The sequence below is a fragment of the Gobio gobio genome, assembly GCF_949357685.1.
Source record: "Gobio gobio genome assembly, chromosome: 7".
Classification (NCBI taxonomy): Eukaryota; Metazoa; Chordata; class Actinopteri; order Cypriniformes; family Gobionidae; genus Gobio; species Gobio gobio.
The window spans coordinates 10,491,354-10,513,706 of record NC_137103.1 but is presented as its reverse complement, the minus strand read 5'-3'; the positions used below and the strand labels follow the sequence as shown (position 1 = coordinate 10,513,706).

Here is a 22,353-nt window from a genome sequence, read left to right as displayed (position 1 = left end):
GGCCTGAAGGTGGACATTTGTACAATTATACTATATGGATTTTGACAAAGTATGAACTGTCAATCAAACGACAGAAGGCTTGCAAAACAGGGTTTTCAGCAAAGTTTTGATCATGTTAATAATTCAGACGCCTTAGAAATGTGCGCATCAAATATGATACAGTAGCTTTATAGTGTCAAACACTCAACAAGTTTAACATTCATATCCAAAAGTTTGACATGGAAGTGAACTTTACCTCTTTAGTCTCCTCTGCAGGAAGTTGGTGATGATAGAAAGAAAGAAAGAAAAAACATTTACACGTTCGTTTAACTTCTTTTTTTACAGTTTATTGATTTTCTAACAATTCTGATTGATTAAACATCTTGTATATGTCTTTATGTTTAGTCATGATTTGCAGTTACATTATTTTAATGACTTATTTTACAGATTTCGTTTTTGGTCCTCAACAACCGGGAAAAATACAATGTGGTGAAAAAGTGTCTAACCTTTAGATGCTCCAGGAGGTGCTTCATACATAAAATTAAGGCCATTTTTCACACGATCATCTCCCATCAACAGCCTGGAACATAAAACATCCAACAGGAGCATTTCAATCAGAGGTGATTCCCACAGCATCAGCACACGTGACTGAGATCCAGCCCTGACCTGTTGTTGTATGTGTCCTGCTCCTTCAGGTAAGCCTGCATCAAATCCTCCTGCTGCTTCTTCTCGAAGGTCAGCTTTTGCTCTGCGATCCATACCTGATGAAGAATCAAATCAAAGTCATGATGAGTTTAGCTCCTCAGATATTTGTCTCTCAGCATTTCTTCCTCTGGGAACATCTGACACAAAACTCTGCTTTCTATGTGATTAACCGAGCAAACTAACAACCTTATAATGTGTGTTTGGGAATAAATATATGCGCATGTTCACTAATAACCAAACATACCGTGAGACATGTAAACAGAAGATCTGAACTAATGACACCACCAAAGCAACAGTAGCGTTAGCTTGCTAGCGAAGACCACCCGCTTACCTTCTTTATGTTGGATTTTGATGCAGGATGAAAATCTTTCTTGCACATGAAATTAGCAAAAGATTTCCCCATGTTTGAACCCCGGCGTAACGACCAAAATCTTATTAAACACCGAAGTTAGCGTCTTCCGCCTTACAGCATCAAAACACCAGCAGCGGCGCTTCTTTGTGACGCAATCAAACCATCCGGGATTTTCCATAATAAAAGCCGCTACTTTTATAAGATACATTTCGTTTACATAAATTTAAAGAAGCCTTCAAGTTAAACAATACATAAAACAATATATAGTTTGAAAAAGGAAAGCTGTAAAGTGTGTTAACATGTGTAAATATTCTTATGTTTTTGTTTACCTTTTTAAAATCCTTATTTTTTATGTATTTATTGTTTATTCTAATGCACCCCTGAATTTATTTGTAAATCTTTAAAGGCAATTAAAACATCCTGTTGTTTTCTTATGGTTTTATTTTAATTTCAATTATAAAACATGTACACATCGTACTTTGAAAGAATAACTGTCTAAATCAAAAGACAGTCATGCACTTCATTTTTATGAAATTATTTAATTTATGTAATTGTATTTTCACTCCTGTAGTATTTGTTTTATAACATATTTATTTATCATGTTTCAGGCCTATTTTATGATCCTGTTAAAAAAGCAAAAACAAATAGCCAATCAAAAATGCTAACGCACGACCACGTGACTTGATGCGGACTGAAAAATCGCCGCGGCCACGCCCTCTTCTCCGCTGACTAAACACCAATGCGGATCGCCGCGACTCGCTTGTCGCATCGCTTGTGCGGATTGTTTTGGTTGATTATAAATCATAGAACTGTGCATGCAGATTTGTGTCAAAGTCTGTTGGCAGTTTTGTTTATGGAGAAAGGAAAAGGAAAGTAAACAGATGCTCAATCTCGTCCTGACATACGTACCTGACATACGCTGAGTTGGACAAGGTAACAATATTATTTAAAGCATACTAAATGCCAGCGTTACTGCACATATTGAATCAGCTTTATGAATATCTGCGTATTAGTGCTAAATCATGTTTCATGCAAAGGCCTGTGTGTTAGTAAGAGTTCATTCATGCTGTTAATGTGGTATATTTTGTGTAGAAAAACATTCTGATTTCCTGTTACTTCAAGGTCAGTGTCTGTTTTTATGAATGAATGACATGTGATTTATCCATGAATATAAAGACATTGGCATAATTCAGTGTCATAGATTGTTCAGCACGTGAACACTGGATACTCAGATTTATATGAATGTTATGTTTTTGTATTTCAGGATGTACCCCACCTCCTGCGACACATTTGTGGCTTTGCCTCCATCTACAGAGGGCCAGCAGCGGATCATCTTCGGGAAGAACTCGGACAGGCCCTGTGATGAGGTTCAAGAGGTCATCTTCTACCCCGCAGAGGACCATGAGCCTGAAGAAACAGTTGAGGTATCTCAAGATGTTCCCCAGTCTGCAGATTTCCTTCGGCATAGATCTGGCCCAAACAAACGGCTGATGTGTGGCCCAGATTAGATTTGAAGGAAGTTGTAGCCAGAACTGAACCAAAACAGTGCCATTTTATTTAGAGTTTGTTTAAACAAATAATGCTGTTGTAAAGAGAGAGCAAAGAGGTCATTATGAGTTTTTCCCCCTTAGAATTGGACTTTATAACTCAATAGCGAGTTTGTATCAGAATTTTGAGATACAAAGTTGAAATTATCTTAAATGATTTTATTCCATGGCAGAAACAGCCGCACATGATTACAGCAGGTTACATGCAAGTATAAACCCCATGTAGAAGGGGACGCTCTCGCGATCCCTAAAAGCTCTAAAGGTGACGAAAATCCCAACCTTTACAGAACATTAGGGACATTCCTAAAACATCCTCTTTTGGTTATGAAAGTGATTCTCTTCAAGAATCAACTTTTGTGCAAATCCTGCGGTTTACTGACCCTCATTTGCATTGCAAAGCAGCCCAATGAACACAGACTCACACAAACATGTTCTGAAAACATTCAGGAAACGTGATGGAAGGACATAAATAGGGCCAAAAAATAACATTCTAGGTTGGTCCCCTAAAGGTCCTGCAAACGTTATGGGAATGTAGAATAGAGACCTAGAGGGAATGTTCTATAGTAATGGTCCCCTAAACATTCCCAGAACGTCTTGAATGTTCCGTGAAGGTCCACCAAATAAAGTCCCCAAACCCTTTAAAGAAATCCACATCAGGACGGTTTTGAATCGTTCTGGAAACATTACCAGGCGACGTCCTTGACACCAGCGGGGATGTTCTGGGAACATTATATATCCAAATAAAATATGGTCCCCTAAACGTTCCGAGAACGTCCTGAATGTTCCGTTAAGGTCCACCAAATAACGTCCCCAAACCCTTTAAAGAACTCCACATCAGGACCGTCTCGGAACGTTACTAGACAACGTCCATGACACCAGCGGGGACGTTCTGAGAAAGTTTTGGGAACATCCAATTTCCAAATAGAATATGGTCCCCTAAACGTTCCAAGAACTTCCTATGACCGTCTCGGAATCTTCTGGGAACGTTACTAGATGACATCCTTGACACCAGCGGGGACGTTCTGGAAACATCACATTTCTAAATAAAATATGGTCCCCTAAACTATCCGAGAACGTCCTGAATGTTCCGTGAAGGTCCACCAAATAACGTCCCCAAACCCTTTAAAGAACTCCACATCAGGACCGTCTCGGAACGTAACTAGACAACGTCCATGACACCAGCGGGGACGTTCTGAGAAAGTTTTGGGATCATCCAATTTCCAAATAGAATATGGTCCCCTAAACGTTCCGAGAACTTCTCATGACCGTCTCGGAATCTTCTGGGAACGTTACTAGATGACATCCTTGACACCAGCGGGGACGTTCTGGAAACATCACATTTCCCAAAAAAATATGGTCTTCTAAACATTCCGAGAAGGTCCACCAAATAACGTCCCCCAACCCTTTAAAGAAATCCACATCATGACCGTCTCGGAATCTTCTGGGAACATTACTAGGCAACATCCTTGACACCAGCGGGGACATTCTGGAAACATCACATTTCCAAATAAAATATGGTCCCCTAAACGTTCCGAGAACGTCCTGAATGTTCCGTTAAGGTCCACCAAATAACGTCCCCAAACCCTTTAAAGAACTCCACATCAGGACCGTCTCGGAACGTAACTAGACAACGTCCATGACACCAGCGGGGACGTTCTGAGAAAGTTTTGGGATCATCCAATTTCCAAATAGAATATGGTCCCCTAAACGTTCCGAGAACTTCTCATGACCGTCTCAGAACGTTCTGGGAACATTACTAGGCAACATCCTTGACACCAGCGGGGACGTTCTGGAAACATCACATTTCTAGCGGGGAACCAAAAGTTAACCATAAATTGGCATATTTCATAGTGTGCCATAGCCAAGCCACATATGATAATCAGTTCAGGGTTCGTACAGATACTGTAAAATGAAATTCCAGGACTACTTTTTTGGTTTTCAAGGACTTTAGAGATATCTCTTATCAAACCATATCTTTCAAATTCTGAAAAATGTGAAAAGCTGTATCAGATCATTGGAAATATATGAGCAATATTACGCTTATAGCCATGTGAAATGGCATATCTATATCAGATGACCTACAGCGTTAATTTTGCGTGTCTTTTTCGAAAAAATGTTTGCACTAATTTCATATATACTGTCTTTTAATAAATCAAGCACTTTTCAAGTACCTCGTCATAAATATAGGTGTTTTTCCAGGACTGAAATTTCAACTTCAGGTACTCTTAAGCACCTTGTATGAACACTGTCAGTTGTGTGCTGTCATCTGGGTCATATACCTCAATACAAATGGTGATCCAAATGAAAATTCACTCCAATCCTAAGGCCATGGCAAAACTTATATGGTGAAAGTCTGGCCCACATGTGCTCAGCCATGCCATATAAGGCCAGATGTTTGCCCCAAAAGTTCTTGCTGATACACTGATCTATAGATGACTGGATTGCTCATCGCGTTCTAAACTGCCCTCAAGCGGTGAAGCCACCGAGCGGCCATCTTACGATTCCTTACAGACAGAGGGAATCACAGCCAAAACATTGACCTATAATCACCCGCTTTGCAGCATATCAGTCACACATGAATAGTTTTTTAGATATACAGTATGTACAACCCCAAATCAGAAAAAGTTGGGACAGTATGGAAAACGCAAAAAAAAAAGAAGTGATTTCTAAATTTGCTTTGACTTGTATTTCATTACAGACAATATGAACACAAAATATTTCATGTTTTTTCTGGTCAACTTCCTGTCATTTGTAAATATGCATCCTTTCCTGTCCTTCAGACCTGCAACACATTTCAAAAAAAGTTGGGACCGGAGCAATTTAGGGCTAGTAATGAGGTAAAATGGTTAAATAATGATGTGATTTGAAACAGGTGATGTCAACAGGTGATTGTAATTATGATTTGGAACAAAAGCAGCATCCAAGAAAGGTCTAATCCTTTAGGAGCAAAGATGGGCCGAGGATCGCCAGTTTGCCAACAAATACGTGAGAAAATTATTGAAATGTTTAAAAACAATGTTCCTCAAAGAAAGATAGGAAGAGATTTGGATATTTCACATTCAACAGTGCATAACATAATTAAAAGATTCAAGGAATCTGGGGGAATTTCAGTGCGTAAAGGACAAGAGCGCAAGCCTAAGCTGAACAACCGTGATCTCCGATCCCTCAGGCGGCACTGCATCAAGAATCGTCATTCATCTAGAAGCGATATCACCACATGGGCTCAGGACTACTTTGGCAAACCTTTGTCAAGTACCACAATACGTAGTTACATCCACAAATGCCAGTTAAAACTGTACTGTGCCAAAAGTAAGCCCTATGTTAACAGTGTCCAGAAGCGCCGTCGACTTCTCTGGGCTCGGAGGCATCTGGGATGGACCATCACACAGTGGAAACGTGTACTGTGGTCAGATGAATCAGTATTTCAGGTATTTTTTGGGAGGAATGGACACCGTGTGCTCGGACCAAAGAAGAAAAGGATCATCCAGACTGTTACCAGCAACAAGTCCAAAAGCCAGGGTCTGTCATGGTATGGGGTTGTGTCAGTGCCCTTGGCAAAGGTAACTTGCACTTCTGTGAAGGCACCATTAATGCTGAAAAGTACATAGAGATTTTGGAGCATAATATGCTGCCTTCAAGAAGACATCTTTTCCAGGGATGTCCATGCATATTTCAACAAGACAATGCAAAACCACATTCTGCACACATTACAAAGTCCTGGCTGCGGAGGAAGAGGGTACGGGTACTTGACTGGCCTGCCTCAGTCCCGACCTGTCTCCAATAGAGAATGTGTGACAACGAAGACCCCGTACTGTTGCCCACCTTAAGACTTGTTTGCAGGAAGAATAGGACAAAATTACACCTCAAACACTTCATCACTTGGTGTCTTCAGTCCCTAAACGTCTTTTAAGTGTTGTGAAAGGGAATGGCAACATTACAAAGTGGTAAATGCTTTACTGTCCCAACTTGTTTTGAAATGTGTTGCAGGTCTGAATGACAGGAAAGGATGCATATTTACAAATGACATGAAGTTGACCAGACAAAACATGAAATATTTTGTGTTCATATTGTCTGCAATGAAATACAAGTCAAAGTAAATTTAGAAATTACTTCTTTTTTTTTTTAATTTGCGTTTTCCATACTGTCCCAACTTTTTCTGATTTGGGGTTGTACATTAATTGATACTTCAAACATTATGTGTAATATTTATGGTCTTTTTGGGCAGGATAAGCGATAGAAATCATTAAGATAGGTGTGTCTACTGCACTCTGTCGACACCAATAACTGAAATAACACAAAATAGATTTCTTTATGCATGTATTTATGCAGGAAATATTAAGCGTGAATATCTTATCTGGGATTATTTGCCGAAATTGATTCGAATATACATTAAATATTACAATACATATAAGCCCCTATCACTAAATTGTATTAAAATCCAAAGTTTACCATCTTGCTTGAAGCGACAGTATAAATGCTTTGAAATAAAGTGTCATGTCTTTAAATCCGAAACTCTTTCAGGTGTTTTTGTTATTTCTCTTTTTCGTGTGATCAGTGTACATATATAGAAATAGAGCAGGTGGCTCACACGTTTGCAGTGGTGCTGAGCCGCCCCGCCTGGCTGTGGGGGGCGGAGATGGGGGCAAACGAGCATCAGGTGTGCATCGGGAACGAGGCGGTCTGGGGCAAGGAGAGTGCGGATGATGAAGAGGCTCTTCTGGGCATGGATCTCGTCAGGTGATAAAAGAAGCAATTTTTCAATTAATATTCAGCCTTGACTGTAATTTATTCAACTACTACTACTTCTTCAGAATTATGTCGTAGCTTCATTAAAAAAAATATGTATGTGTGTTTATATGGGACAAACTTTTTTATAAATTGAAAACAGAGCGTATAGTACAAACGAAAGCACATATAACCAAACATGTTAGGGTTATATAGAAAAACACTGAACATCTTAAACAATTGCGTAGTTCATATTGCTTGCAAGTTTTAATTTTAGGGCACATTTACACTGCAACGATGTACTAAAAATTGCAATGTTTTTTTTCGTGTACAGACACCAAAACATTCCCTGTTCTCCCAGATCCATGTAAACTATTAAAGGGTTAGTTCACCCAAAAATTTAAATTGTCATTAATTCCTCACCCTCATGACCTTCGTTCATCTTCACAACACAGATGAAGATATTTCTGATGAAATCTGAGAGCTCTCCCTCCATAGACAGCAATGTAATTAACACTTTCAAGACCCAGAAAGAAAGTAAAGACAGCGTTAAAATAGTCCATGTGACTCCAGTGGTTCAACCTTAATGTTATGAAGCGACAAGAATATTTTTTGCGTGCAAAAACAAACTAAATAACGTCTTTATTCAGCAATTTCTTCTTGCCTGTGTCAGACTCTTACACTGTTGTTAAAGGTCTTAAATGTGATTTGAAACACTTTGTTTGTATGTAGGCTGGCTCTGGAGAGGGCTGACACTGCTGAGCGGGCTGTAGACATGATAACAGAGCTGCTGGAGAAATACGGCCAGGGAGGGAATTGTATGGAGGACGAGTGTGGATTCACATACCATAACAGCTTCCTCATATCAGACCGCACAGAGGCCTGGGTGCTGGAGACTGCTGGGAAATACTGGGCAGCAGAGAGAGTGGAGGGTAAACACGGAGTCATGTAACATTACAGCTTGACACTGAAATGAATTAAAGTGTTTAAAAGTCAAGTCACATTTATGGATATGACGGTTTATAAAGGCAGCTCTACAGAAGATAATAGTGTCATTATTCAGCTCAGTTTAGTTCAGTGTTGTTTCAGGTCAGCTCAGTAACTGTGTCTGTAGCTATGTATGCGAATTTAACTTATGCGTAAAATTGTAACATTGCATAACTGGAATAAAGCAGTGTTTCCATCCCATGTGTTAAAGAGAAGACAAACGACACTCTCTGGGAAATTGGTGCAAAATATCTGTAATAAAAATGGAAGTTGCTGCAATCTGGGAAGCCACTGTGGGCTCTTTTATCCTCCATTATAAATGACTTCAGATCGTGTGACGAAGCTATAAAGGCTGTCATGTTATCTTGTGTTCGGATGCTGCCGTTTATTTGAATGCAACTGGGTGAGCAATTCTGGGGGGGGATTAACCCTCTGGGATTCTTCATTTATGGGTCACACTCAGGACCTTCGGGTCAAAAATGTATCAATAAAATATCTTTTTGTTCAAAAATATTTTTTCTTTTCTTTTTTGGTGTTTTGAGATAATTTTATGATATATAATTAATATTTATGCAATAATTATGACCCATTTTTTCCCATTGAATATAATAAATTTATATTTATATATATTTTTATATATATATTATATATAATTTTTTATTTTTATTTATTAAAGCTGTATTTAATTTTAGAGTCAAGCCTAGGCCTCATGAAAGCAATTTTTTAAATGAGATCGGTGCCATCCTGAGCATTTTTATCACGCAATAGCACATTTTTACCACTATAGTGGATCTTGCGTTTTATAAAAACATTTTAAAAATCGTAGCTTCATCGGAATGGTCCGAAACTTGGTGACTTTATTGGTACTTGGTATATGAACACCCAAAAAAATTGGGGACAGGATTTGAAAAGTCTAAGTGGTCGTAAAAAAAATTGTCACACTCAGGACCTTTGGGTCAAAAATGACCCCCATAGGAAATTAATGGGAAATTATTTTTTTTGTGCATACAATCTACAAATCAGCCAGGATGCAGAAAAATAGGACTCAACAGTGAAGGGTTGAATCTCTAAAACATCAAGAGTGCAAAACAGACAAAAAAACTCACACACACTTATACACACAATAACACGCGCGCGCGCGCACACACACACGTGCCATTCCAAAAGCTAATTGTGTTTTTGTGTGCGCGTTTTTTTTGTCTGATTTTTTGGGGTGTTCATATACCAAGTACCAATAAAGTCATCAAGTTTCGGACCATTCCGATGAAGCTACGATTTAAAAAAATATATATTTTTAAAAATTTGGGTCAGAAATGACCGAAGAGCCCCAGAGGGTTAAACCAAAACTTGATGACAGACTTTGGCTCAGGCATTTCAGAACAATCAAACCAATATCTGAGGTGCTGTGATGTGATTGGTCCGCTGGTTAGTCCAGTTATCCAATCACATCCTCTGCTGAGGCAAAGTCATGAGAGTTTTTTTGTTGTACATCAGTGCATTTATTCGCTAAATGTGTTTCAATCACAGTTTATGCGTATAATAAAAAATGAATCCGCCTCAATTGAGCACATATTTTTGTTCCTTTTTTCAAATTTATGCGCATATTGGTGTTTCCGTCCAGTGTTTTTATGCAATATCCCAAAATGCACATTAAAATAGGTGGATGGAAACATAGCTAATGTTGCAAAGTTCATCAATTATGAAACTAATTTAATTCCACTATAATCAGCTCTACAGAAGACAATAGCATCATTTTTCTGCTCAAATGGGTTCAGTGTTGATTCAGTTCAGTGTAGATGTTGCAAAGTTCATGTCATCATCCAGATCCAGATTCAGTTTTACAATATTACTGGATATTACTCGTCTTTTAAAAGGTCTGACGCTGTTTCTCTCTCTTAAAGCCGGCTATCGGAACATCTCCAATCAGTACTCCATTACTACTAAGATTGATAAGGAGCACCCGGAGTTGAGGACGTACGCAAAAGAGCAGAGCTGGTGGGATGGAAAGGCTCAGTTCAGTTTTGCCGAGGTCTACTCCTACTCAACCACAGCCCGAATCGAGGCCGCAGGGGGGCGATACTGTGAGGGACGCAAACTTCTGCAGAAGAGTGAAGGTTAGTTTGGTGGTGGGAAAATTATCAGCAAATTCATGCAAAGTGTTAAATAATCGCATCTACTTACACATTCATGACGATAGAATTGGTTGAGTGTAAAATGCACTACCAGTTAAAAGTTTGGTCAGGGCTCGACAATAAGGACTGTCCAATGGCCCGGGGCCAGCGTGAAAGACACTCGGTCACCTGATCGGGCCAGGGCTGGATCGTCATGGAAGTGTTTTTAAGCCTTGCCAACTTAAATATACAAGTGCAAGTAGACATGGAAAGTACGCACGTCTCTCAGTTTGGAACTCTCTCTCTGTGTGTGAAGTTGTGTGTGTGTGTGTAACACACATCTAAAGCACACACCCAGAACGCCACGTCTCACAGCTCTCAAATACTCACGCCTTCCTGAGATTGAACGGACATATTCACACACAATTACGTCAAAATGCCTGTCTTGTCGAGTATCACCGTAGACATAGTCGGTTATGTCTTAAGGCGGGTGCACTCTGTGCGTTTTTGGCCACTATTTGGCCGTCTTAGACAAATTGAGCAAATCCTAAAAGATTCCTCTGATCCTAGGCTAAGATCTGAAGTCTTGGATCGTTAGTTTGACATGTTCACCGGCAGCCGATTAATGACCACTGCGATCAAATTTTACCTCAGACGAAATTCTGGCAGTGTCAAAAGATTTTGCGCACAGTCCTGCAGTGTGACTTCTTCTAGGATGGCCGTCAAATTATCTTCGTTTTTCAAGTCAAACTATGACCAAAATGAGTGCTAGAGATTTCTTTGTAGCCACCATTTCAGTCCTGTGTGTAACGCAGCTCACTGTCACCGAACACATCCTTGATTGGTGATATAAAACTCCGGACGAGTTTTCTGGCGTTCGTCCGTTTTTACGTTCGTACGATCGTACAGTCTGACATAATGACAACTGAGATCTTACAGTGTGACATGGCTTACATCGGGGATCATGTCCGTACAGTCTGACAAGGAACAAGCGTAAAGGACTATTATAAATCGCACAGTGTGCACCCGGCTTTAAGTGAGCGTAAACGTGAGAAATGTGATGCCTGTGTATCAGTATATTGGATCCGTGCAGCTCTTAAAGTGACAGCAGCCTAACATTCCTGCTGTTAATCAAACAAAAGACAGAATAAAATCGCTCACTGCTCTTGACTGAATAACTGTAATAAGGGTTAATCTATATTTATAGTCAGGACTATGCAGTGATATTTTACATTTGATTACTATTTCTGTATCCGGAAATCTAGTTTAGACCTAAATGGGGAAAAAAATGGAAAGAACTGTTCATTTCATTTGTATGTGTTTGTTCTGTTGTATTTATTTGTGCTATTGCTTGTAATTTGATTATTTGTTCTTATTTTATTACTGACTGTCTTGAACAATACTTAAATTTATATGAGTTAGGCTAGTAGTTGTTGGTGTCGTAACCTTATTTATTAAGGTTACATGGATAAAAAAAAACAATAACTAGGCCTATTTTATTTACGGAGTGTCTATTCACACCAAGTGCAAATAGCATGCCTTGTTGGCAAGTGCTATTCACACTAGCTCTGCCAAACAAGATAAAAAAACGCCTATATTTTAATGTCTTCAGTGGCGTAGACAGTAGAAGCAGTAGAGCTTACGGAGCAAGGTTTTGCATTTCGAGATCAGTGGTCAACAGATATGGGCTTTACAAGATCCTTTAACTGTTTCCTCCCATCTTGAATATGTGGTTATAGAGCGCTGCAGTGATGGCGTATTTTTGTAGACCAACCCGTACGTTCGCATCACCATCCTCGACAAAAACCCAGAAGGATTTATCCATTGACTTTTGAAAATAATCTCTGTGACCAACAAAAGTTCAAGATTCATACATGTTTTATTCATCATGATTAATAATGGACCATTTTCACATTTCTGGGGTTCTCAGAAGCAGAAGTCGTCACAGTTGAGTGAACTTCTGTAGCGGTGAACGAGAGACGACAGCAAATATCATTTTTTTATTTCCATTTGCTCCAATAGCAGAAGAAAAACATGGAAGCATTTCCACGACTTTAGAGAGATTGATAACAGCAGTCAGAAGAGAGAGAGTCAAATGTGTTAGAAACGTCCTCACAGCAGTGCTAATTAATTTTTTTGTAATTCAATGCAAAGGTAATAACAAGGTATAGTGTTATAAATGTATTTTACATTTTTAAATTTAAATATTTCAAATTTGACTTTGAAAAGGGTCCATTTTCACAAATGAACACAAACTTTAATATTTTTTGCTAGTTTAAACACAATCGGCAGAAGCAAAAAGCTAACAGGCTACACTAAAACTTTATTTTCATTATTTGCTATCACAACTTTTTTCTTTTGTCAAATCAACTTGCACAATTAACGTGGTTCAGATTACATAATACGTTTTGTTTCAATGAACTCAATATTTGAAGGCAACCAGGTTAATGACTTATTTTTACAGTGTTTAAATGAACTACACCACCACAATCACATGACTTCAACATCACCAACGTTCATCTTCTGACAACTCTTTCAGTCTTTATTTAACAACATTCTACTTGAAGTTTGAGTTAGAATAGTTTGCAAGAGTGTGATTATAAACACAATGGGCCTCATTCTTGAAACACGAGCAGAATTAATTTGTGTGTAAATCGTTCGTAAAGCCGCTCTGACGTAAATTTTCGATTTCACGAAAATGTTCGCATTTTCAAAATGTCCATTCACACCAAGTGCAAATAGCGTGTCTAACAAGACTTTTAGCTATTCACACTAACTCCGCCTAACAATGCCTGTTTAGGCCAAACAAGATAAAAAAAACGCTCTTATTCAACGTTTTCAGTGGTGTAGTCAGTAGAGCGTGAGGTTTAAGGATCTTGGTTTTGACGTGATTGACCCGGGTTCGAATCCGCCTTTTGCCGATCTCGCTCTTCTCTCTTTTCCCGTCACATATCACACCGGAAAGGCCTTTACTTTCAATAAATATTAAGAAAATGTTCTAAAAGTTGAAATAAAGTGCCTGACGAAATATTTAATAATAATAAAAGCATTTTTTGGGTAGGGTTAGGGGTCGGTGTAGGAAAGGCTTTTATTGTCCCGTTAAGGCGGCATCTATTTAATATTTTTAATAAATATAATCATTTACACTTTATTATTGCATCTTGTTTATGTACAACAATACTGAGGTGCAAATAGTGTATCTGTCAAAATAAAGTATAAATTGCATGTAATTACTATTTACACATATTACAAAGAACTGCTGCTTTTACATGGTGTGAATATTAGATATCACTATTTTCACTTAGTATGCTATTTTGCTTAGTGTAAATATCATCTATCGCTAAGAAAATTTTATTTTCACTTAGTGTAAATAGAATCTAGTTGCTATTAACACTTAATGCAAATAGCCACTGCCTTTTATGTGTTTATTTATTACTTTTTTTATGGTGGGGCAAGTACAAATTTGAACAGTAGAAAAAAATCCTTAGAGTTGAGCCCTGCACACCAAAGTGAATTTGTGCTTCTTATGCTCTTAAAAACATTATGAAAAAGCTTTTACTTATATGCTTGAAATGAGTTTTGTAGACCGATAATAATAGTTGAATGATTTTGTAAATTGAATGTTTCGGTCTGGATTATGGATGAAAATCAGCCAGCATGTGTCTCAAATCTCAGAATCGACAATTGTTTTGTTTTTTCTTTATTTTTGATTGAATTAGTTTATAATTTAATTGGATTATTGGGTGTTTTTTTTAATAATGGACAGAATCTAGACAATAAAAGTACTTCCATACTTTTATGGAATAACATTTTGTGATATTTCATAGTTTTAACGACTTTACTATTTGTGATGAAGACGAGCCCACCTTTAATATTGGAAAATAATAGTAATATAGAACAAATTGATATGTCCAAACTTTTCATTGGTATATCACTGTATATTATTATTTATAATGGCAATTATATATAATTTATTTACAGCTTTATTGAATTCTAAACAGTTAGTAAACAGTTATGTCATTATAACATTGTACTTACAGGCCACATCACAGCAGAGACAATGATGGATATTTTGAGGGATAAGGAAAGCGGAATCAACATGGAGGGAATGTTCGTGACCACAGGAAGTATGGTGTCAGTCGTCCCTAAAGACCCGAATTTACCTGGTGTCCACTTCTTCACGGCCACCCCAGACCCTGAACGGTACGCCAGGCTAGCTGAAGTCTCAGCTGTAGTACAGGGCTGTTCTGACTGAAGCTTTTTCTTCTAAATGTTTTTTATGCATGTTATAGGTAACTACAGATTAGACTTGATTTTTAAGATAAATTGTGAATTGTAATAATATGATTTTTAATTATATTTAATCATTAGTTAAAGGTACACTATGTAAATTTTTTTTCAGTAAAATATCCAAAAACCACTAGGCCAGTGTTATATATTTTGTTCAGTCGGGTACTTACAATATCCCAAATGTTTCCAACTATTTGTAAATCGTGAGGAAATTGCTATTTTACCCGAGGAACCGGGACGTGTGAGGGAGTCGCCTGTCGATGACATCATATCTGCGTTACCCTCGGTTTCCGGTTTTATTTAGCAGAAGCGCTTTACTCTCACTGCAGTGTGAACAAGTGTCATAGCAGCCGCAGAGAGAACACACAGAGTAACGTCATAACATCATTTTCAACACACTCAGATGTGTCTAATATGATGAACAGAGTTGCGTTACCTCATACTCATGACCGGAGGAGAGGAAGTGGTGCCGGCGACTGTGGCATAATAAAAGTCCCGCTGCTCGCGAGGCGTGTGTTGCGTTCATCTTATTAACAATCGCTCCAGAGGTTCCTCAGCTCCACAACACTCGGCCCTGCTCTGCTTCACTACAGTAACGTTAATAATCGCATCCATCAACATGATTTCTGCCCGAGTCCTATCCCGATTCTTTCCCACCGGCTGTCAGGTGACGACCACATGTCCCAAGATTCTGCGCTCAAACGTGGCGTCATCAAACTACGCCTTAGTTTTGAATAAGCGACCTCTAGCGGACGGAAATGTTACATAGTACACCTTTAATATACGCTACCAGTCAAAATGGAATAATAAAAGGCCCTCTCGCGGATAAAAAACTGCATGCATTTTGTGGAAAAATTTTTTTTTGGTTGTGCTTCGGCTCTGTGTGACTGTGCGGATGAATATGATTATCATACGCCTCATAAAAAATTCACTACTAGGCTTGAGATATATCCAGTTTAGATGGAAAGGATCTCAAGCTGGCTAGCTGAAGACGTTACTGTAGCTTTACCGTTAATAGACTCGCTACTTCCTTGAAAATAAATTCCAGCACAGCTACAACAACCATAATCAAATGAGCCTTCACAATAGATAATGCTCTAACTCTGTTAGAGAGATACATATGGCAGTTTATCTGCTCAATAAAACACCACTCACCTGTTGAGTACTAAAAACGTGTTTCTGTGTCACTTTTACAACATTTCAAATCTATAAGTTCTTCCAGTTCTCCATCGCTGATGTTGATTCTGGTTTTATTACAAGCTCTGTCTCGTTCTCTTTTCTCCAACAGACTCTCCTCTGCTCAACGTTTGTTTAAAACGGGTGATTTAGCTGCTCCATGTCAGGGTTTCTCGCTCGTCGGGACAACTAACTTAGCGGAGAAACTTTTCTCTTTTGAAAAAAGGGTTTAAAAGTTTTGGAAATACCAATATCATCTCCATGTACACTAGAAAAGCACAAAAGTTGATGTCATGTGCATGCATATTACATGTTCAGTCCAAGCGGCAACCTCCCCCAGTTTCTCTTGAAGCCAATACGGAAGTGACTTAAACTGCAGTTCATCGACTGGCCACTAGAGACAGACTCCAGAAGGAGCAGACAGACTCTCTTTGAGCTCATGTTAAATTGGCCAACTTTACAGCAGAATAAAACATGTTAACAGTCTGGGACAAATTGTGGTTTTGGTCTATATATCTAAATTTGCCCTTCATGACGACTGTGAGGGGGTGAATTTTTTTTATAACTCATTCGTTTACATTATATAAAGCCTTAAAGTTCTGCAGGGTTTCAAGGGTGTGGCCACTTTGAGTGACCGGTGGATTGTCGCTTGTCTCAACCTCTACCTCAGCCCCGCCCACATCCCGCCACTTTGCCCATTTTCTGTTATCCGGGAGTGACGCACTGACAAGATGGCAACGGCCGGGTTTGAGGCTTCAAAAACTCTCTTCAGAAACCTTTGGGTGATGTCATGGATACTACGTCGTCCATATTGTTTTACAGTCTATGGTTCAGTCTATAAGCAGGAAGTGTTTCTTTACGAAGTGACATCGCCAACTACTGGCCTGGCAGGAGAAAACAGCGTTTTTGGTCATTTCGTGGAGTCGTGTGAATGGGGATCATTTTGACAATGTTGCCGTTTGTACTCAAAAAATGCGAAGGAAAAACATTTCTGTTTTTAGTACATCGTTGTCGTGTGAACGTACCCTTTATAATAGGCTCACCATAGTGAATCAGGGTAAGACAAAAATATACGTTTTGGTTGAAGTTTTTTGGAACAATTTGTTCCAGGAACTCTTTTTCCCCAGGCCTGCTGCTGTCTGTGACTTTCCAGTTCCCACTGGATTTCGTCCTCCACATATAAGCTTAATAAAGCCTGAACCTCGTCGTCGGTCCATCAGTCGTATTTTTTAAACCCCATTGTTGATTCGAATAGCAAACAACTCTTACTGCACACACCACAACAGACTTTGAGGTTGAAATAAAATGCTGCGTGAGTTCAACCAATCAGCATGTTCAGCGCCGGAGTCCCACCCCCGAAAGTTCCTGAGCTTTGAAAAGTACTACCTCGCGAGCAGGGCAGTTTTGAGGGGAAAATTTTTAAGTAGAACTTTATTTAGACCCCGGTTCCTGCGGTCGAAACGCACCAAGTACCACCCCCTAGTTCCTGTGGTGGAAACGTGGCTATAGTGTACCTTTTCATTTTTTTATATATATATTTTTGAAAGAAGTTTCTTATGCTCATCAAGACGCCATTTAATTGATCAATATTAGAATTTTAATCATATTGTCACGTGACGCTGAATATTGGAGTAATGATGCTGAAAATTTTGCTTTGCCATCTAATAATTTATATATATAAATTGTAATAATATTTCACAATATTACTGTTTTTACTGTATTTTAGATCAAGCAAATACAGCCTTGGTAAACATAAGATACTTCTTCTTAATTAAAAAAAAAAAAAGCTTTATTATTCCAAACTGTTGATCAGTAGTGTAGTTATTAGTTAATATACTATTATTAATACTAGTTGCATTTGCTTTGGCAAGCAGTGTTGTTATTATTGCTCATAATTTTTATGCTATTTTTATAACATTGAAATTGTCTTCAGAAACTTCTATTTTTTATTACTCCATTATCCATTATGAAATCCATGCCTTTTTTTTTTCTTCTTTTCCACAGGTCTGTCTTTAAGCCGTTTATATTTGTATTAGACATAAAGCAGCTGAAGCACACATGTTCTCCATGTTTTGGAGAGGAGGATCCCGTGAAGAAGAAACCCCGTTTCCAGAGCAAACCGGACCGCAAACACCCTCTGTTCCTGAAACACGAGGTGGCCGCCGCCATCATCGACAGCACCAGTGTGAGCATGGCCTACATTTTCTAGCCTCGAGCAATTGTGTGTCTGAGCATGTGGCTCGTAAAGCAGTCGCTGTGCGCAAAACGTGCAAAGTCAGTATTCAAACAGCCTGCTAGTGGCAGTATTAAAGTGCCCCTATGATGCGTTTTCAAATATTACCTTTCATGCAGTGTGTAATAGAGCTGTTTGTGAATGTGAAAGCTCGGCAAAGTTTTAAAGATCAAAGCAAAGCTATTGTCTCCTAAAAGAAAGAATCGATTCTGACTCCAGAAATGAGCCGTAATTCCAGTCTCACTTCCTGTTACAAACCAATGTAACAATGTAACAAATTAGCATAATGCTAGGAGCAGCTTATTTCATGTAAACAGGATTAGATCGCATCTTGAGGTGATACTTAAAATCTGTCCCAGCCACTTCGACTTTAGAGTTCATTACTGAACCAGGGGCAATACTAATAATCAGTGTTGGGGGTAATGCATTACAAGTAACTTGAGTTACGTAATAATATTACTTTTTCCAAGTAACTAGTAAAGTAATGCATTACTTTTCAAATTTACAACAAAATATCTGAGTTACTTTTTCATTAATTTGACTGACAGCTCAAATAAGGGAAAAATAAGTGCAGAGGTGTGTGTGTGTGTAAAAATGATGGTTATTGTAGTTCTAGACTAAATTTTATTTATTTATCTCACAAAGATTCAGTATTCCTCAAAATGAATAAAATCAGTAAAATACAAAATCAGAGTACTATGCAAACCTCCAATAATTAAATGTTAAATAAAACAACTATTTTTATGCATAATCTACCTTTATATTTAATTTACCAATGTCTTGCTGCTGACCTTTGATGATGAAAATTACTAGATTTTTTTGTTTTTATTGGTAAAACTTTTTTCTCCTGCATCCCATTCTCCCATTATCCAGAATGGCAGCACAGCAGAGCTGCGCCCTCTACTGTTCATGTGTGAATTTGCATATTCACCTCAGCCTGGGGCTTATTATTTCAATTTTGGTATGAAGAGGTCTTTACCGTTGCACAAAAATATAACTTTTTTGTTAGAAACAAAAACAAGCCCAGCCCAGGTGAGAAAAAGTAACGCAAAAGTAACGTAACGCATTACTTTTCTTAAAAAGTAACTCAATTAGTTACTTTTTAAGGGAGTAACACAATATTGTAATGCATTACTTTTCAAAGTAACTTTCCCCAACACTGCTTATAATATTATAAAAATGTATTTGAAAATAATATTATAATGTTGTGTATAATACTATAGACACAGTCACTTGATTGAGCGATTTGATGGAATAATTACTTTATCATTTTATTGGAGGTTTACACACATGCTGTACAGTTACTCTGAGCCGTGCATTATTTTGAGTGGTGATGGATATTATGGGATGGCTTGATGCAGATCATTTGATCTCGACCCTCGACACTTTAATACTGTCACGTTACAAATCTGCTTCAAACTGAATAAAAAAATGTGTGAATTGAAATAATTGTGAATCATGTTCATCAAAACAGTGGACATTTCATTTATCTATTATAACTTGTATGTTGGTTTGGTCGTTTAGCTGTTTCCTTTTAAAGGTCCAGCAATTCGTAGGTTTTTTTGTGTGTAATTTGTCAAGTTTTTTGCCAGGTGGCTTTTTTAATTATATGATGTCATTACGTTGCTGTCTTGCCGCCAGCCAATCGCTGCTCTGCTGATCGTGGTTTCGAGTCTCGATGCATCTGCCCTCTTCAGTGAACACAAGAACGCGCAGTAATCTTAGATCATTTAATCCAGATATTTTAATCCAATCCGCAAATTCGTTTGAAGAACCAAATTAGCCAGACATCAGTTATCACGATTAAAAGATCTGGGATCTGTCAAATCATCTCAGATGTAATAAGCGAGATACGAAGAACGTGGTCCTCTTTCGTCCTTGACTGTCGTGGCTCCTCCTTTAATGCTTCTGTAGGTCCTCCGTGAGAGGATTCGGCCACCGGCCTCGCACCGCTCTCTCACGGCTCTCGCCCGCCCTGCTTGTCACAAGGGGTTTAGAGACACTGAATCCTTTATTGAGCTGATGCTGAGGTGGATATTATGAGAAAATTCAAGTGTTTTTTGACCTTGGCTGCAAGTAGACTTGCAAAATAAAATGAGGAACCTGTAAAATAGCATAATGGTAAGCTTTGCTACTAATTTCACATGCAAGTGGTTAGCCAAACATAACGTTCATTAACATGGACATCTTAAAGGTACAGTTGCCAAAACAGTTTGTTCTGGAGAGATGGTGGGATATTGTCATGAAAAACTAAAGTATAAATGTTGTGCAATATATGGCCTTTTTAATATGAGAAGACATAATGTTTGTTTGTTTGTTTGTTCAGGAGAGAGGACAGAAGATTGTAGAGAACATGAGAGATCTGGAGAGGAAGAAGCTGGCAGAGATGGAGAAATATCTAACGGAGGGGATTGAGGACTCAACACTGCTGGTTCATCTCTTTACAGACACTGCAGCTGAGGAGCTTGTGCTTTACAGTAACGCCTGAGACTTCCTTTAGAATAGTTTACAATTGTATTATTTGGGGGTTTCTTCAACTATAGGCACTTTTGAACCTGTGGATCCTAGTAAAACACAGTTTTCACACTGTCGCTAGTTTCTCTAAATTACAGATTGATTGAAATAGAGGGGTAAGTGATGTGGTGTGAACACCGTCTCAAATTCATCTCACACTCTTCACTGACCCTGTAGTCTCTTTGGAAAACAAGTACACTAACTTTTAATAAAGTTCACATGCTTTTTGATGATTAACACAGAGTCCAAAAAATGAAAACAGAATGAACTATAAAACAAAAGAAACAAATAAAACATATTTCATAGGGCCCTATAAATTGCATGCACTGCAAACAAAAAATGTTCTTAGGATTTCGTTTTCAAGTACAAATATCTAACAAATGTTGTCTTGTTTCTCAGTGAAATATATAAAAGATGCAACATGAAGACATTATTGTTTTCTGAGAAACTGAACAAAATTAAGTGAGTTTATGCTTAAAACAAGGACAAATATTTGTCAATTGGTATGAAAATTACTTTTCCATTTGAATTCAGTTTTTCTGAACCCATTGGCAGATATTTGTCCTTGTTTTAATCATCTTGGAGGAGATTTTTTATCTTAGGTCGTTTTGGTTTTCAAGTAAATGTATCTTGATTTAAGAATGTTTTAGATATTTGCACTGAAAGACAAGACAAAACTACTGAAAAAGAACATCACTTTTTTTTTTAAAGTGTGAGCAGAAGGTAAGTAAACGTGTATTTGGGAGTAGAGCTATTTAAACTTTAAGCTTCTTCTTTTTTGTCAAAGGAATTAAAAAGTAATGGAGATCTTTTGGAAATTGTATTTTCAAGCGTTTTCAAAACTCAAAATGTCTGGGAAGCACACAATGTGTTATGTTCCCTTCAATTTATTCCTTACATTTTCTTTAATTGGTCTTAAAAAGGTTCAATTTACCTCCATAAAACCTCCAGAAACCCTGCAAAGGCATATGGTTAAAAATAAGGCAGTTTTAAAGTGAAATTAATAACTTCACATGTTGTAAATCTCAATCCGTCAGATATAAAAGTTCCCAAAGTTGAAGAAACACCCTCGCACCTTCGCTAGTGGGAAAGATCATTTGCACAATCATTCAGGCAATTCCTGTGTGTTTGGATATTATTTTAATAATATACTCAAAACCATTGACAAGTTAGTTCTCATTACTGACATGGTAAACAAATCAAATTCGTGCACTGCAAAAAGTGATCAGTTGACTTAAAAAATGATATATTTAAGTACTGAGTAATATTAATGAACTACATGTACTTACTATAGGGTTTGGTTGAGGGTTAGCTGCATGTAATTATGCATAATTTACTGTTATTACTGGAATACATGTAACGTTTGTAACAAGGGCACTGTCAAATAAAGTGTTGCCTTAACTTCATGCGTAATTGAAAAAATTAAGTTATGTGAGTTTGAGTGGGTTTTCTCACTTTTTTAAGTGAACTGGTCACATTTTACAGTGTGGCATGTTTTTAGCATTTTAGAGTGCATGTCAAAGATTTTTTTTGAACTGTCTGTCATTCCCTATTGTCCATGTACTACCAGTGACTGTGACACACAGATATAATATGCAAACACTTAAATAACTCCTTCCAAAGGATTCATTACGAGAATGTGTGAACTGGAAGTTGGCAGAACTTACTAACTGTCGTCCACTCTCTTTATGTAAAAAACAAATAAAGATCGACACTAATTAAAATCCATACCAC

At 38.0% G+C, this 22,353-nt stretch overlaps 2 protein-coding genes across 3 annotated transcripts in view; one reads left to right on the top strand and one right to left on the bottom strand.

The window, feature by feature from the left end:
• cirsr (corepressor of RBPJ and splicing regulator) overlaps positions 1 to 1,202 on the bottom strand; it is a 16,607-nt gene extending 15,405 nt beyond the window's left edge. The window contains exons 1-4 of the mRNA XM_079821587.1: positions 1,016 to 1,202; positions 646 to 740; positions 486 to 559; positions 236 to 249 (exon numbers count right to left, since the gene is read on the bottom strand). Of these exons, the coding sequence (XP_079677713.1) occupies positions 236 to 249; positions 486 to 559; positions 646 to 740; positions 1,016 to 1,087 (255 nt within the window). The 5' untranslated portion in view covers positions 1,088 to 1,202. The remainder of the gene's footprint in view (positions 1 to 235; positions 250 to 485; positions 560 to 645; positions 741 to 1,015) is intronic.
• Positions 587 to 22,353, top strand: scrn3 (secernin 3). 2 transcript variants are annotated; one of them, XM_079821590.1, is made up of 8 exons: positions 587 to 674; positions 2,301 to 2,460; positions 7,139 to 7,320; positions 8,041 to 8,240; positions 10,197 to 10,409; positions 14,447 to 14,609; positions 17,877 to 18,057; positions 20,432 to 22,353. In XM_079821590.1, exons 2-8 carry the CDS (start codon positions 2,302 to 2,304, stop codon positions 20,591 to 20,593), a joined length of 1,260 nt encoding a protein of 419 aa, XP_079677716.1. In that variant the 5' UTR covers positions 587 to 674; position 2,301; the 3' UTR covers positions 20,594 to 22,353. The 2 variants fall into 2 exon arrangements, with proteins under 2 accessions (XP_079677716.1, XP_079677715.1); XM_079821589.1 differs by lacking the exon at positions 587 to 674 and adding an exon at positions 1,725 to 1,969.

Coding starts and splice junctions, on each gene's coding strand:
- scrn3 (XM_079821590.1), top strand. CDS start 2,302: ATGTACCCCACCTCCTGCGACACATTTGTGGCTTTGCCTCCATCTACA. Junction 7,321..8,040: donor CTGGGCATGGATCTCGTCAG/GTGATAAAAGAA, acceptor GTTTGTATGTAG/GCTGGCTCTGGAGAGGGCTG. Junction 14,610..17,876: donor GCCACCCCAGACCCTGAACG/GTACGCCAGGCT, acceptor TCTTTTCCACAG/GTCTGTCTTTAAGCCGTTTA.